General features: G+C 35.6%; 1 protein-coding gene and 1 long non-coding RNA gene across 5 annotated transcripts in view; one reads left to right on the top strand and one right to left on the bottom strand.

Annotated features, from left to right (window-relative positions):
* The window catches only part of LOC113514297 (casein kinase I), a 32,044-nt gene extending 16,367 nt beyond the window's left edge, over nucleotides 1–15,677 (top strand). For 3 of the 4 annotated variants that reach the window (XM_026898344.3, XM_026898345.3, XM_026898343.3), the window contains exons 3-9: nucleotides 3,222–3,343; nucleotides 5,047–5,241; nucleotides 5,638–5,737; nucleotides 7,364–7,466; nucleotides 9,484–9,570; nucleotides 10,108–10,284; nucleotides 12,929–15,677. In XM_026898344.3, coding sequence (XP_026754145.1) covers nucleotides 3,222–3,343; nucleotides 5,047–5,241; nucleotides 5,638–5,737; nucleotides 7,364–7,466; nucleotides 9,484–9,570; nucleotides 10,108–10,284; nucleotides 12,929–12,931 — 787 coding nt within the window. In that variant the 3' untranslated portion in view covers nucleotides 12,932–15,677. Of the gene's footprint in view, nucleotides 1–3,221; nucleotides 3,344–5,046; nucleotides 5,242–5,637; nucleotides 5,738–7,363; nucleotides 7,467–9,483; nucleotides 9,571–10,107; nucleotides 10,285–10,716; nucleotides 10,834–12,928 lie in introns of those variants that run through there. The other variant, XM_026898346.3, reaches the window with a different exon arrangement.
* LOC128201116 (uncharacterized) lies at nucleotides 5,493–6,776 on the bottom strand. The gene is made up of 3 exons (XR_008253077.1): nucleotides 6,463–6,776; nucleotides 6,184–6,361; nucleotides 5,493–5,885 (listed from the first exon to the last, which is right to left on the bottom strand). It is a non-coding gene; the product is annotated as an uncharacterized LOC128201116 (long non-coding RNA).
* Nucleotides 15,678–17,648: the final 1,971 nt, after the last annotated feature.

Raw genomic sequence — 17,648 nt, 5'->3', positions numbered from 1 at the left:
TATAAACGTCAAACAGAGGACCTAGAAGCCGTAATTCAAAATGTCTTTATAACAATACCCGACCGTGAGTTCAGCCTTCTAGACTTTTTGCAAGGCGATTATGACTATGGGACTGTTACGTGTAAAACGCACACCGATATTACGTCGTCGAAAGTTGAGTTTGTTATGAAATCAAAATGGAAATTATGGCACCCAACTGTACACAGCATGCATACTCAATTCGCGTGTAATATTACTTTTTTTTTTTTTTATAAACAAAAAATGCTACTTATTGTCCGTGTTAGTAGAAAATAAGTTTGTAGAGGAAAAAATGTAAAGTACATCTATCTGTATATGAAATAAATTTATATTGCGTGGCGATAGTAGGTTAATATATTATGAGATTTTTTTTATGCTACTTAGAATCGCAAATTGACTGCCCACCTGATGGAAAGTGGTAACTATTGCTCGTTGCCTATAGACATGAACAGTACCATGGACATAACTGTATACTGTGTTGCAATTCCTGAAGACTAAGATGTTATGCCTCTGTACCCTGTAATTTTACTGCGATATCCCACCTTTCAAACCGAAACACAGCCATACAAACCACTGTTTCACGGCAGGAACACGAATGGGACAGAGTTACCTAAGCAAGACAACTTTTGTACAAAGTCTTCCTCGGATATTTCCAGTAAATGGGGCGTTAATAATGGGTTAATATTCATAACTTCATACCTTAACATGATGGCTAATGACACATTTTGTTATAGGAAATATTTAGTTGTCGATAAAGCCGCTAGGTGCCGTCGTTCGTCGAAACGTAGACTCGACCTTAATCCACAATAAAACTGTTTCAAGGCAACGAAACGTCCCAAATCGAACAAATATTTTTCACTGTAATTAATCACTAATGTAACAAGTGTGTATTTTCCACTGTTCATTTAACATTTATATTATAACGAATGAGTTATACCATTGCGTGCATAGTCTATTGGGTTTCCTGTATTGTAGCACTATGAGCTAAAAGCAAGGCAGGAGGCAATTTCAAAAAAGAATAGGTTCTTAATTCGGTGCATTTTTTTTTCTGTGTATGTTGACTTTCCCGTACAAGAAATACAATATATAATAAATGGTACGTGACTTTTTAGAGTCTAATGCTTAGCTTTGTTGTTTTTTGTGTACAATAAAGAATTTTAATTAAACAAATGACGATTATTTTAAAACTAATCAGATGTTTAGATGAGCTATTGTGTTTATCGTAGTACACTATCATTAGATGAAAGATAAGCAATCTGAAGTGACAATGGGCTGGGCAAATAGCTCGAAAAACCGTTAATCGATGGGGAAGAATGTTCTTTAATGGTGATTTCGTATGTGCAATATAGGACGACTCTCCGCTAGATGGAGAAACGACCTCAAATGTTTTACAGAGAGTCAGTGGACTAAGGTGGCTCAGGACTGTCCCTTATGGCAGTCTATGGGAGGTCTATAGCCAGCAGTGGGCAGATAATGGCTGATATGATAATCATGAATCATTGAATGCAGTCGAATGAGAAAATAGAATCGTACACTTATCTATATTAGTAGAAAGGTTATCGCTGTGAACTCTTTACCTTCGATGTGTGCCAACGTAATTAAAATAAACATAAGGAAATAGTACGATAATATTGACGTTTTTAATAGTTATTTATTATAGATATAATTAGTTATTAAATAACTGTGTGTGGACTGAAAGACGATGTAGTGACAAAAATCGAAAAAGGAATGTTGCGTTGGTTTAGTCATTTTGAGAGGATGAAAGAAGAATTACGAAAGAGATTTATCGAGCAAGAATGAATGGAGATGTCGGTAGGAGCCGCCCTAGACGGACGTATGTTGACCAAATAGGCGACGTGCTGAAGAAGGGCCAAATTAAAAGTGCCTGTAACCGGCGAGCGTGTATGGAAAGATTGATGAATGTGGAAGAAGCGAAAGAGGTTTGTTTGAATCGAAGCATTTGGCGTTCCATTGTTTCTGCCTACCCTAATGGACGGGAGATAGGCGTAACTACTATTGCCGTGTGGTCTCGGCATAGAATGGGCCAGTTCTTACAGTCCCGTGGCTGTTGTGAGAGGCGACTTAGGTAACTTAATGATCAAGAAATGAGCAGAAGCGTCTCTATTAAAATATCATCAAAGACTTACTGCGATCGCCAACCTGCTTGTCAAGCGTGGCGATTGTTGGCAAAACCCCCTTTATGGTGGAGGTCAATGTCCAATAGTGGACAGTTAACGGCCGATATAATAAAAAAATAGCTACTATTAATCATTATTTAATAAATTAAATATACTAATAAATCTGTAAAGATGAAAAAGTGTGTAGTAAATGAAACGCAATATAAATGTAATTTTTAGAATTCACGTATATTTGTTACGCCTAGTTCGTGAAATGGAACGTGCAAGAAACTCGATTACTACCTCTAACGAACTTGTACAATCCCAAAGTAGTTTAAAATTGTGTACAACAATATGGTGTACAGAAGCGTCACACTTTTTAGGTGAATGCACCCGGCTAACGGTAGTAACTGTTCAGATTTTACAAGGATGCATAGGTTATTGTATACCCATTATTATTGTCTATTGTATTTATCTATTAATAGATTTTGTATGGTCTACATCCAATCTGGTGTGGATGGTTCAAAATAAATGGACAAAATATAGAGGACCGTTTTTTTTGTGACATTGTAAAACGAACGGGAGGGAGAGGCCTCCCGTTTTTGTGTGAAATATGCAATGTGAAAATGAAGGGATAATAAATTCCTTTAAAGGAATAAATAAATCTAATATCTCTCAGGTGATTTTAAAGTAACCTTTAAACAAGATCGTCCATTGTTGAGCTTTCTGTAGTTCTCTAATATTCAGAAAAACGATACAGTCTTTATATGTATATATAATTATATACATAAGTACTAAATACAGTCCAGTCAGTATATACGGACTGTATTGTTTTCCTGTTTTGCGGTGTTTGTTCTTTTATAGAAATTCAAAAAAAATTGCATTTAGAATGTGCATTGACCCTTTTGTCATTTTTTCCTTCTGTAACTGTAATTGTGTATTTATCATATGAAATTATTTTGTGGCCAATATTTTCTATTCTGTTCTGATCTGTTCTATTCTTATATAGTGTTATAATATATATATTGTTAGTTTAAGTAGGCAATTTGATTTAACTTGTTTTAACAGCTATTTTGTTTGTTACAGATGGTACGGCTTCGAGAAAGATCACAACATCCTCGTAATGGACCTTCTGGGTCCATCCCTCGAGGATCTGTTCAACTTCTGCTCAAGACAGTTCACCATCAAGACTGTTCTTATGCTTGCAGGTACATATATATATCTTCAATATGAATCTTAGGGAACCATAGAGGGTTATAACTAATATAAAGAGAATAATTTCAAACTATGGGAAATTTATTGTTTTGCTCGTTTGAATCAAGATTAAGTACATTCCGATCAAGGATTATTGTCCATGAGTTTGGTTCATCAATATCATCATCATCATCGTCATCATTTTTATGTCAGCCGTTAACTGTCTACTGCAGAACATAGCCCTCCCCGTATTGCGGGGCTTTGCCAGTAGTTGCCACGATTGGCAGGCGGATCGGCAACCGCGGTTAGTGTTTGGTGACATTTTAAGAGGGACGCTGCTGCCCATCCCTCGACCATTCAGTTCCCTTAGTCACCCACGGGAGAGGACGAGCTGACTCGTGGTATGCTGTGACCACACGGCTATCGGTATATAATACATTTAAACGTGTTCAGATTTACAAATGAAATTGAGTAACAAACATTTAATTGTCCGAGAACACAATGCAATATAATTTTTTTTTATGGAATTTAAAATGGCAAACAAGCTGACGGCCCACCTGATAGAAAATGGTAACCGTCACCTATAGACATGACTAATATGATGAATATAACATAGTACACTGTTTCACCCATGATACCCCCCATGCGTTGCTATTTCTAAGAACTCAGGTGTTATTCCTCTGTACCCAGTGTAAATTCACTGTCATACCCTACCCTTCAAACCGAAACGTATTTTAACCGTGAAGCAAACAACTGCTTCACGGTTAAAATACGAATGGGATAGAGGTAACCAAGGAAACGACCTTTGTACAAAATCTCCCTCTGTTAGTCTGTTTACACGGCCTAAGTCGCGCAATATGACATAGGTAATAAAAACGATAGCGATCATAATCAACGCAGTGAAGTGGTAAACGATCTAAGATCGACTTGTTATTTTTTTGTCCAAGTTCAACGCACGTTAATACTCGTAAACAATGTCGTTTGTTAATCTTCCAACGACTAGATCTCGTCTCTCTTTCTTATTATGACTTAGATTGAATGCAATCGTAACTGTGTATACCTTTTGTGGTGTACTTTACAAATATTATTTTTTTATATTAAAAACTAATATATGTATGAATATAAATAAAAAGAAATTATCTAAAATATAATGAATTTTAATTATACAATTTGTATAAAATATAAATAAATTATAGAAATTACAGGATTAACTTGAGTGTATTTTAATTAAGCAATTCTCATTAAATTATTAATGAGTATTTACAAAAATTTTAACAGAAAATTGCCTATATAAACAGTTTGTTAATCCGTCTGCCAAACGTGACAACTACTGGCAAAACCCCCTCAAGGGGAAGCCTATGTTCAGCAGTGGACGGCTGATATCGTCATAGTCGTAGAATACTGACGGATCTTTATATGTAATCTTTGGCAGATCCGTCAGTATTCTACGACTGTGACGATATGATGATATATTTGTGGTATATTCACATCAAATACTTGGTTCTTATCCTTAAATTGGGATATCGTGTGTACGAAAATCCGGTTTCGAATACCTGTCGAGCTATTTAGACTTATTTCTGGGTGTTTTGTGATAGGCCTCTAGATGTTAGTTTTCTGTTATCTTACAAACGCAGGACACTATAGCTTGACAATCTGTCAATTAGTGATATTTTGTGGCATTTATAGCGTTCTAGTTTCAAATGGTTTGTCATTTCAGATCAAATGCTCGGCCGAGTGGAGTTCATCCACTGCAAGTGCTTCATCCACCGTGACATCAAACCCGACAACTTTTTAATGGGCATCGGTCGCCACTGCAATAAGCTCTACATGATAGATTTTGGTCTCGCCAAAAAGTTCAGAGATTTGCGCTCGCGCGCTCACATATCTTATCGCGAAGATAAAAATCTGACAGGTTAGTCCTTTTTATACAACTTGATATTGCAAACATGGCTGACGCCCACCTGTTGGAAAGTGGACCATCACCAATAACATGAACAGCACCCACGGGTTAAAGAGAAAATATACTGCTGTCATAGGCCTAAGATATTTTCTAAGAGCCTCTATGAGCTGTTATTTTATTACCATATCTCATTTTAAAAATCGAAACGACAATGCAATCAGCTATTTTTTGCCAGACATGAGAGCCTACTCACTACACACAAACACTGTCGTATGACTGATTTAAAAGTATTGTTTAATTGTAATTAATTAAGCAGCTTATTTTGCTGATTCACCAAAAATTACCAATTAGTAATTTTCGATTATCTAGCTTACTTTTTTCAATGACTAATATGTAATGTCATTGCAGGTACAGCGCGTTACGCGTCTATCAACGCACACCTTGGTATCGAGCAGTCGCGACGGGACGACATGGAATCACTGGGATACGTACTTATGTATTTCAATAGGTGAGTCGTGTGACGCCACACACATATTGCTTCTTCGACGAAAATAGGGTCCTCGAAAGGAATAGAGGTCGTTGAAGTGTAAGCACAGAGATGAACCCAAGATAATGCGCTGAATGTTTGGAAATTGCCTCGTGAATAGTTTGGTTTCCTGTCAAGATAAGATCCCGTCAAATTTAAAAATTAATTCTTGACTACAAATTTGATATAATGCATGCACTTGCTTGCCCTGTTCATTTCTTAATTGAAATAAAATTGTTTTTGTGATGCACATTGGATGGCAACCAATTGAGATTTCTAATTAAGTGTTCTATAACTAATTGTATCAATATTTGTCATCATTATAGTCTATGGAGAAGTTTCCAGCCTAAAAGTGAGACATCAGCACCAATAAATATCAAAATTCACTCATAAAAAAAATTATCCTGGTAGGTAGGTGGAGGATATACCTTAATCATAAAAATATAAATTTCATTGTGCATGTGTAAAAAGCACTAGAAAAGATTGCTAAATGTTGTCATTTTAAATTCCTTTGTTCTCATTGTAATTTCGTGTGTGTTTTTAGTATGCTACGTCGCAAATAATATTGCCTTTAATATTGTCATAAAAAACCGGGTCCTCCAGTATCTGCAATATAAAGATTGCGGTCAATGACACGGTTTGTTTTAAAGGTGTAATATGTATTTAAAAAAAATTCAAAATTAGATCAACAGTTTTTGTGATCGTACCTGAGACATAAACTTATAAATCTATCTCACTATCTTATCGAAAACAGAATCAAAACAATTAGCCCAAATCACAATTGTCAGGATGTTGTCGTGTTATTTAATTTCATTCTATACTGCGTAGTGAATGTATGCATGAAAGACGTTCAATAGGCGATATTGTCTGCTGCATTGCGTAAGCGCTTTCGACTTATCTGTATTGTGTTTCATCCGAGTGACTCATGGACATTTTGCTGATGTATGTGTTTACAGTCTTGTTTCGGAATATTTTGTCGATCGATATCGTGATCGATCCAATCACAAGTAAAATAAAAAAAAAAAAACAAAAAGTTACCAAGTGTCTAATCGTAATTAAAAATGTTTATAAACAAAATTATTTCTATGTATTATTATTAGTCATGTTGTTTTTTCCTGTTGAATATTATTATAATTTTAATATTTGTTGTTAAAATGCAGGAAATCCTTATTGTGACTGCTTATAATTGTTTATTTATTGTCTACTCAAAAGTCTTTTTTTTTTGACGTCCCTAAAAATATATGAGCAAACAACATTGGCCATATTCTCTGACTTTAGTCCACATTTATTCCAAAAAAATAAGCTCAGTTATAAATTAAAAATAAACAGAAGTGTTAACATGTCTAACACAGCCATTAATGAAGTATAATTTGAACGATATTTTTAAAACAAGTTGCAATTGATAAATTGCCGTTTCTATATTAATTTCTACAGAAATTATTGTTAGTAGCGTATATATTTATTTAAATTTTACTAACCAATAAAATGTGGTACAAAAGGCAGATTTAATACTATATGCTTTATGTACCAATCAACCTATAGGATGTGTAGAGGTGCTCGAATTATTTAATGTAGAACCTTTGTTGAACCCTTCATAATTTGTTACAGAGGATCACTGCCGTGGCAGGGATTGAAAGCCATCACCAAGAAGCAAAAGTACGAGCGGATCAGTGAGAAAAAGATGTCCACACCAGTTGAGGTGCTGTGTAAGGTGAGAACCATACAATGGGCCCTATTCTATAAATAATTTGATTTTATGACATTCTACCACCATTACGCTCGGGAATCTTTATTTTAAATGTGGTAAACCACGGATCGCAGATTTCCAGTTCATATGTAGGTAGAGTGATCAATATTAATATAATAGTATCCTATTAATATAATAAATGTGAAAGTGTATAACGATGGATGAATGGATATTTGTCACGCAAAAACTATTGAACAGATTTGAATGAAATTTGGTACGCAGGTAGGGTGCATCCTAACTTAGCATATCATATATTTTACATACTGATTCGTGCGAGTAAAGCGGCGGTACACAGCTAGTTAAGAATATTTTTTAAATGATATACTCATATTGCATATTTTCTATATATCTTCCAATAATGTATTATTGAATTTCTTATTTATTACATTCATTGTTGTCAAATCGCCACCTGTCACAACAAACTCTCATGGCTGTTGTCACCAAGGGTATTTATTATTCAATAATAATAAATAGCAAGGGCAGCTGTTGCATTTAAAGTTGGTAAACAATAAACTAAAACGTCAGTTTATGTTAATATATTCATTATTGCATTGTACCGCACTAATAACTATGTATTTGTTATGTTACTGTTCCCCCTCTTTCACTCGCGCAAACATCTCTGCCAGTAGTATTTGGGTAAATCTTTTGTTTAGATGTCTAGTGCCATAAATGGTAACAGTCCGTCCTGTTTAAACAAGTGGCATTAACAGACGATTCTATCAATAAAAACGTCGCGCATGTGTACGAGATATGAGAGTGGTATTTTTAACGTATTGTTCTCACTCAATCATACGCCAACGAATACATCAACGGATAGATTTTTTTGCCAGCTGTCTAAGTCTTGACCTAGTGTTTGAATACTAGCTGTATCCAAATACTGAGCTAACTAATCAAAGCCGCTTAGGTTGTATATTGTAAGGTCAGACAGGACAAATTAAATACATTTTTAATAGATTTTCTTAATCTTGCGGCTTTGATCGCGCGAATAGAGATATAAATGTATTCTATATGTTACTCTAGAATATGAGACAGCATTGTATAAAATTTCATCCAAGTGTGCACACCTATGATTACTCCACGTGGTTCCCCCTGGAAACCATCGTGAACAATTTTTGTTGAATTCGTCATGATGGGCTAACTGACCTACTTCATCCTCATCTTTCATCCTTCACTGGTGCCCCGCCGGTGTATACCGATAGCGCGGGTGGGGTTACCATTCCATTATCATCCATTAAAAAAAAAAGACCTATGATTAAGAAACCGTGCCTTACCAGAGAGAGACTTTGTACAAAAGTCGATTGCTTGGGTACCTATGTTCCTGGCTGTGTTGTTTGAAGGGTGGGATATGGCGTGAATTCACTGGGTACAGAGGAATAACACCTGAGTCCTCAGGAATGGCAACGCATGGGGGGTATCATGGGTTAAATGTACCTTTTTCCTTTTTCTATTCCTCATGTCTATAGGTGACGGTTACTACTTTCCATCAAGTGGGCCGTCAGCTTGTTTGCCATTCTAAGTTGTATAAAAAAAAACCGTGCCTGAGTAATTCTATGCCGTGAGGTTCCAGCATAGAATGCTCCTTCCCCTACCCTCATCCTATCCTGTGGGCGTCGTTAGAGGCGACTAAGGGACCTGAATGATCAAGAAATGTGCAGCAGCGTTCCTCTTAAACCACCAAATCTTAATTGCGGTTGCAACCTGTTTGCCGAGCGTCGCAACTACTGGATACCGATGGACAGTTATCGGCCGATATGATGATGGTGATGAAGGAATCATTGCGGCGTATCGGCGCAGTATGTCATCTTCCACAAATCCCTGTCAACTGTTATTTCTAGGCTCACTCTTTCATTCATATCATCTTTCACACTGTTCATCCACATTTTATTCGATCGTCCCCATTCTTTACATACATTCACCTTTCATACTTAACTATGTATGTACTGTTGTAGTTGGAAAATAACTTAAAATTATTTTGTTCTAGGGCTTTCCAGCTGAGTTCGCTATGTATTTAAATTATTGCCGCGGTCTGACGTTCGACGAGTCTCCCGACTATATGTACCTTAGACAGGTATGACTGTGGACAGTCTTTTTTTTTATATGAATTATATACATTGTATTCAAAAATATTTATTGTATGTACTTTTATGGAATAACACCTAGGTACTTAAAAAACAATAATACATGGGGGGTATATGGGCTTGACAGTGTATAGGTATACTGGAATGTCCATGCCCCCTTTTATGTCTATAGGCTTTAGTTGCCACTTTGCCACTCAAGAGGATCTTTGGCTTGGTTGCCAAATTCCAAATTATTTATAAAATATATAATAACTCGGTTTTTTTTTTCGAGAATTTTAATCACTACAATATATTTGTTATATTTAAGTTAATAAATTGGTAAATGTTTAATTATAAATAAATAAAAAGCTAGGTTAATTTTTTACTATTTTGAAGTTGTTTGTATATAGTAATATTGTGTTTATTTCCTTGCAAAAAATTACAGTAGTAAACTTAGTAATAATAAAAAAATAAAATTGCAAAAGTCACATTGGGAAAACAATAGACAGATTAATATTTTTTTTTAATGACAATAAATTGGTCTGCAGTTGTTCCGGATTCTGTTTCGCACGATGAACTACCAGTACGACTACACCTTTGACTGGACCATCCTGAGGCAGCGCAAGCAACACATGGAGGCGGGGCCCGCGCCCGCCGACCGCCGCTCGCCCTCCGTGCAGCGGCGCGCCGCGCAGCAGCCGCCGCAGCCGCCGCCCAACAACGAGGTGAGCGCCCACATTACACATTAGACATGAGCTCTCAGATTATTCTATCTGTAGTCTTGTGATGACCACCACCACTATACTATATATATCTATGTAGCGAGCTCCCCCACCATATTATCCAGATTCATGTCCATGTAGTACTTCACCACTATACTAGACAAATAATGTCATGAATTCTTAAACTACTACCTACTCTCGCCAAATACAAAGTGAGCTCTTGTACTATAATAGCATAAGTTCGACAAGATATGCTTTTATAGGTTCACAACGAGGTTAGCGCTCATACTTTTTTAACATAGAATGGGCTATCTTCACTGTCTTAACGTGCTATCCCTAAATGACTTGTATTTTTTTTTTTTTTTTTTTTTCACTTTGCATAATAAAGCAGATGTCTATCCTTTCCCTTTCCTCTCATCACTCCTTTGTTTTTAGGTGAAGTCAATGCATGCAACGAATGATTCCGGCACTAAACAAGTTGTGAAAGCCCACCAATCCATTAGCCAACTGAAGAAAAAGCTCACAACCGTCTCCTAAGACTTACCTATATACCACCTATCGCTCCATATTCCACATTCGTAGCTACTAAAGGAATGCACTAATTGATCGATAAATAGGTTTACAAGGAACTTTTGTGAGATTACGAAGTCTGCTATGATTTATCTGTCGATATATATGTTTGAAATTGGTTTAGCTCCTATTCTGAATTGGCAGTGACTGATGTATGTTTGTGAAGTTAGTTTTAGCTTTTAGACTATTCTGAATTGATAATAAAAGTTGATGAATAAAAGAATAGGTTTTTTCGAAAGCATCGTTTTCAGTTTTAGAAATTCGCAGAATCCTAGATTCTTAGGGAATATATCCGCCCTTAAGGTCAAGTAGTTTTTGAGATATCGTAATTCAGTGAGCAATTTTGAATATCCGCTTTTTTATTATTTATAAATAATAAAATAAAAAAAAAAAAAACATCGCCCAGACATAGGTTATATATGACCTATGTCTGTACGATGTTATAATTATCCTACTTGTATCTCTCGATTGTTCAGAAGTTACTGATGATGTCACACTTAGTTCATGCTTGTATTGTCAACTACTTTGTAATTTTCATTCCAATCTGTTCAGTTTCGTTGTTTTATTTATTTACAAGTTTTGTATAAATTTTTTGTTCAACTAAGTAGTGACAGAAAATTAATAGATTCAATCCTAGTAACAATGCAGTAAGGCGCAAATTAGTAATTTGTTAAATTTAAATAATTTTAACAAGGCAAATGTATGTGGTGTGTATTTGAATGTGTGTAACCAGTAAATTTAACATAAGACCTAAACACGAGTTAAATGTAACATAGTTTTGCTGATTTAAAGTAATAATATATTTTTTATAACGTATTATTAAAAATTGTATAAATTTGCAAAATGTTTACGCAAAAATATACAAGTTACTATAAGGTGGTGCGGTAATGTGAATTTGTGTAAATTAAATAACTTCGTATAACTACATTGTGTTTAAATAATTGAAAACATGGAGCATCCGGTAAACTGTCGCGGTATACCTCTGTGTATGTATCGAGATGTTTTATTATGTATTTGCTAGCGTTTATTGAGGTCGTTTAGATTACGTGTTGACTTTCACTTTTCGGGTTTTTTTTTTTTCATTAGATAGTTACGTAATTGCATTTCACTAGTTCGTCCTTTTAACAATAGAGACCAATTGTTGTTTCATATTATGAAATGAAGTTGCAAAAAGTGGATGACTGACGCACACTGGCTGTCATTCGTAATAACATTGTTTTCCCGTATTCTTTCGCATTTACCAGAGGGAGACTTTGTACAAAAGTTGATTGCTTGGGTACCTCTGTCCCATTCGTGTTTCTACCGTGAAGCAGTTGTGTTTGCATGGCTGTGTTTCGGTTTGAAGGGTGGGATATGACGTGAATTTACAGGCTATAGAGGAATAACATCAGAGTCCTCAGGAATGGCAACGCATGGAGGGTGTCATGGACAAAACAGTATACTCTGTTATGTCCATGGTATTGCTCATGTCTATAGGCGACGGTTACCACTTTCCATCAGGTGGGCCGTCAGCTTGTTTGCTATTGTAAGTTGTATAAAAAAAAAAAAACTTTTTAAATTTGTCTTATACACAAAAATGATAATTTTTCTGTATTACTTATAGTATTGTAAAGGCTGCAAAATATCTGGAAAAGGATGAAGCCTTATGTGCAATATGATTTTCTCAGTCATTAATTTTTATATTCTCATTTTATACCAAGAGTATCCGATTTAGTGTGGCCATCTTACATTGTACGATCTATAGTTAATTGAACACTTAATTAGTTTTTAGTATCTAATTACGTTCATATATAATAGTTTGTAGGGATCAGTGTAGATGAACTGATTGATAGCGAGGAAATATTTTTTTTATCGATTAAAACCTATATACAGAGTAACTATCGTATGATAATGATTTTGAAGAAACAAACTGTGTCTCTCTGCAATGCTCTAGATTCGTTCATTAGATCTGGCGGTTTCTGTCTCAGTGAGCATAGCTATCAATTTTTTTTTATCGCCTTTCAGCCCATCTACGCTGTCCCTTACATAATTTAATAATTCTATTATCTAATAGTAATTGTTTCTTTTCTATTTCCAGTGAAAGAGATTACGACGTTCGGCAGCTACGGGTGGTCCGGCGAAGAAGAGGGCGCGATAGCATTTGTTTAGTGTGGGTGTGCGTTTATGTGTGCGAGTGTTGTGCGGTGTGTGCGGACGCGGTGAGCGCGCGTGCGTGTGCGTCAGCCATCGAGCGTCGTGTGCGTTGAACTCGCGTCGAACGGGCGTCCGGCAAGCGTCTAGCTACCAACGTGCGTCGAACACGGTATGGACAGCTTTCTTTCGTACAGAGGCCTTTTAATTTACGTCGATAGTGAACTAGAGGCGACACGTGTGTGTGATCGCTATTATTATTATATAAAGAGAATATTGTAAACTTCGGTAATTTAACTTTCTTAATTAAAATTAAAGTGTATTTAGTATTAAGTTCATTTCAATGAATGTTTTTAGGGTCCATGGATTAATGAGCGCATTTTTCGAGAGTTAAGTGTAATATGGAAATTAATTAATGCAATATAACAATTTAACTGTGAGATGTCGACGCTTTTGGTTGTAGTTAAGGTACCAATACATATGTCCATCAGCATAGTACGACTGTAAAGGAGCAGACATTATGCTTTACGCGTGTGTACAGTACAAAAATGTAAAAACATAACTAAGTTATGTTTATCAACCAATTACAGCGGATCAAACTGATTGGTCACACCGTTTGATTCCGTGTAGATTGGCTAAAAATACGTTTTTACGCTGTAAACACTAGAAATGTGCATCCTGCAGGTACTCAAGCATGGTTCCATGTAATAACATGTGTATATGTACCATAATGTTACTCTCTATTAGTTTTTTGATGTTAGTTTTCACTTAGATATTATCATATTGAATTTATTGTAACAAGCACTTGGGTGTTTCAATAGTTCACTGTAAATACAAACTGAATATTGGAGCGCCCAATGCGTATATTTCGACGCATTGTAACCCAATATTGGTTAAAGATGTTCATTAAAATTTAATGATAACTAATGTAGGTTTCAATAAAAAATAGGAAAAATATGAAAAAAAAGAAGGAAATATGTTTAGTTAAGTCAATCTGCTATTTCCGTTTCTTGGGAGAGCGACGGTTGTGGCGAATCAAATAATTATAGGTTTTTTATTTTTAAATATATACATATATATATATATTTTTTTTTTGTTTCGGAAAGTATAGATAAAGGAATTGTACATAAAAATAGTCGCGAGCACCGCTTTCCCAAGAGATTCGGTACGTATGTATCGCATATTTTAAAATACACGAAAAATGATAAATTGTAAATATAAAACAGTGTTTGTTCTGTTATTTTTTTTTAAGAGCAAAATAGATGTTTTTTTTCGGAAGCGACGACGTCAGCGTATCTAACTCGAACAGCGCTTCACCCGCCTAGGTGATATTTTTGTATGAACAATATATAAAGTATTAAAACGGGCTTTTAATTATGGGATGTAAATTAGTAACCAAGTGAAGTAAAGAATGGAAACCAGATAGTCGAGCGAAGTGGCAATTTTTATGCATATCCATGAAAGGGTTTGCAAAGTAGATAAGGCGGGGGTGTAAAGTACTTTGTCTATGGAATAGCCGGGTACTGGTACAAGCCAGTGGTTACGCGCTCTTAAAAAGAGTTTGTGTAAAATATAATATATAAATAATTTATTAATACTATTATTATTATTAAAAATAATAAATATAATATATAACGTGTAACGGAATAAGTGTATGTATATAAGTGTACTCGAAAACTATATTTTTAAAATTAAACATCCTTCCCAAGGAACATGATTTTTTCATATGAAGATATTTATAATGGGTGATAGTGGAATGATAACCCCGCCAGCGTATATCGATAGTGCAGGCGGGGTTTTCATTGAGAGATGACAGGTCTGGATGAAAGCAGGTCAGGTTGGCCCATCCCGACAATTTCAACTAGAATTAACCACAAGGATTTCCAGAGGGAACCGCGTGGATGTCGACCTGATAGGAGGGTATATTGCTAGTATTGGGGTTATTTGACCCCATTACTAACAACCCCTTCTTTCCCCATTGAATTTTTATATACTAAATTGATCACGTAATTGCAGGATTGTTGGTATGTTCGAGAAATATTTTCGTATGTCCTATGCCTGCGATATCGGTAAACACTGGCTGGGCATCAGTGAGAGATGATAGGTGAGGATAAAACTACAAATCGGTCCATCGTAATGAATATACCTGCAACTCGGTACGATGGTTTCTAGGGGGCAGACCACGTGGAGGTCGACCTGGTTAGGTATATTGCTAGCAATGGGGTTCTTAGTCTCCATTATTAACAATCGCTTTCCTTGTGGAAGCTTGTTCCGTTTTACGATTATTATCCTTAGTTTTCGGCTTTATATACCTGTTCCGTAACAAGTTTTGTATTTATACGTTACATCCCATATTGAAGCCGGTAAACAAGAGCACTTCCATAACATATAAACCGCGAGGCGTCGCTTTTAAACTATGTAATTTAAGTGATACGTGTAAACAGATCTTGTATGATTGTACGAGTTGATCAAATGGGGACAAAATATACACCAACATTATGACTGTGGAATCGGGGACCTTTTCATGTGATAGTGTGGATCTCAATATTCCTTTACTTTACGTAGACTTTGTAGTGAACTTGATTGTACTGCATCAAAACTAAACGTCAAATTAACGACAGCCACTATTTTGTCTCCAAGTGAAATGTACTCAGTATATGGCTCTTTTAAACTAATAATAAATTAATAAACAAGTACTACGTTGTTTCCTTGGTATTCCATTTTACAACATAATGTTAATTTTTTTATATATCATTAAGATGGCAAATACGGCCCACCTGATGGTAAACGGTTACTGTAATTTATGAACGCCTGCAATACACGCGGGTAGCTGAAAAGAAATCTCTTTACCCCATTTACTCAAAAGGGAGCTCATTCCATAATCAGCATTCGAGGAAAGAAGCATATCCGTGCTTTACGCAACCATCCAGACTAAATTAGGGCGCATTCAAGTATTACATAATTCATTTTATAGAAACATATACGGCACGATATATGGGGAAAGAGGGGGTCTAAAAATTTCAGAAATTGCTTATTATGTTATGTAGTATTTAAATGTTCCCTTATGAGAGTGAACTCGGTAGCAAGCTATACGATTGTATAAAATGGCTGTGGACATCATGTTAACCGATTCATCTGTGCTGTGCACAATCTATTGTTTAAGCGGCAGAACGCGCAGAGTGAGATAAAATTTCCGCTAAAACTTAATGGTTTGATACCGCTTCTGAGTTTGGTATCATCAATTGTCATAGTAAATCATTACACTAAGTCAAGGGATCAAGCTGGTCTTAGTCCTAGATGGTCCCGCCCATATGTGACGGCAATACTCCATATGGAGTCGTTTCTTGGGCAAAATGTTCAATCCATAAACTGTAAAGATGCAATATTCGAATTTCGATTCTCAATCTTACTCTATCATAGATTAAAAACCTGAAGTATTTTCGTTCTACGCTCCCTATTTATAAATCACTATATCCAGGAGATTTCAAAATCGAATCTCAGTTAAAACATCTAAATTTTCTAATTCATTGGATCATTTAAAAAAATATTGTAACTTGCTTCAGAGGCATAGATTAAGAAAATACCTTCGATCTTATATAAAGTTTACATCCAATTAACTATAAACACAATTATGAAAATATCTGTGGCTACGACATATGCTTTCGTGTGCAACGATGGCGATCTAGAAATTTATTAGTAGAAGACTATATCCTTGCACAAGTAGTATAGTATTTTAATCGTAGACTTAGTATAACTAAGATTTTAATAAAATTTTTGTTGCATAGATGAGCCGCTTAACCCAGAGCACAGATAATATAATACTATATTAGTACCCAGAGTGACTAGATCAGGTTTATATATTTGGTGTTTGATTTAATGCCAACATACTTGTCCTCTTAGATGGAGGAAATCGGTTGATGTAATGATGGCTCGGGTCTTTATGTACATTGCGATTTGGTAACGTGACTAATGACACGTTTCAAGAACATGTCACAATGTACGGCAATGTTTGAAATATCTTCTTAATATTCTATCGCATATTTACACGTAGCAGTTAATATAAAAGTATATTGGAACTATTAAGACCAGAGTATCCATAATGTAAAGTGTCCATCACCATCAACGAGCGTGTTTTATTCTCCGCCAACTTCCATCATTGCATGGCAACCGTGACAGGACCACATAATATATTTATCCGTCAGTATTCTACGTCATAATCGTAGAATACTGACGGATAAATATATATGTAATCTTGGTCAGTATTCAACGACTATGACGATGTACTCACTATGTATTTACAAATTATTTACAGGGAACAAATTAATTTGGAATATGAATTTATTATTTACACATAGGTAGTGTGAATTTATCGTTTACACATTTTTTTTATTAATGAACTTGTATTCCCGCCTGCACTAACGGTATAGGTACGCTGGCGGGGCTCCAGTGAGGAATTATACGTGAGAATGAAATAGCAGGTCAGTTAATCCATCATGATGAATACACCTGGAATTCAACACGATGGTTTTCCGTGGGTATCACGTAGAGGTTGTCCTGGGAAGGTATACTGCTAGAAATGGGACATAGTTCGCATTACTAACGATCTCTTCCCCCTGCGGTCGCACATTAAAGCGCTTTTCCTGTTACAATAACAGCTCGTTACTTAG

Source organism: Galleria mellonella, unplaced genomic scaffold (genome assembly GCF_026898425.1).
Source record: "Galleria mellonella isolate WM207_F2 unplaced genomic scaffold, CSIRO_AGI_GalMel_v1 utg35, whole genome shotgun sequence".
NCBI lineage: Eukaryota > Metazoa > Arthropoda > Insecta > Lepidoptera > Pyralidae > Galleria > Galleria mellonella.
Note: the sequence above shows the minus strand (reverse complement) of the source record. Positions and strands in the feature narration are given on the sequence as shown.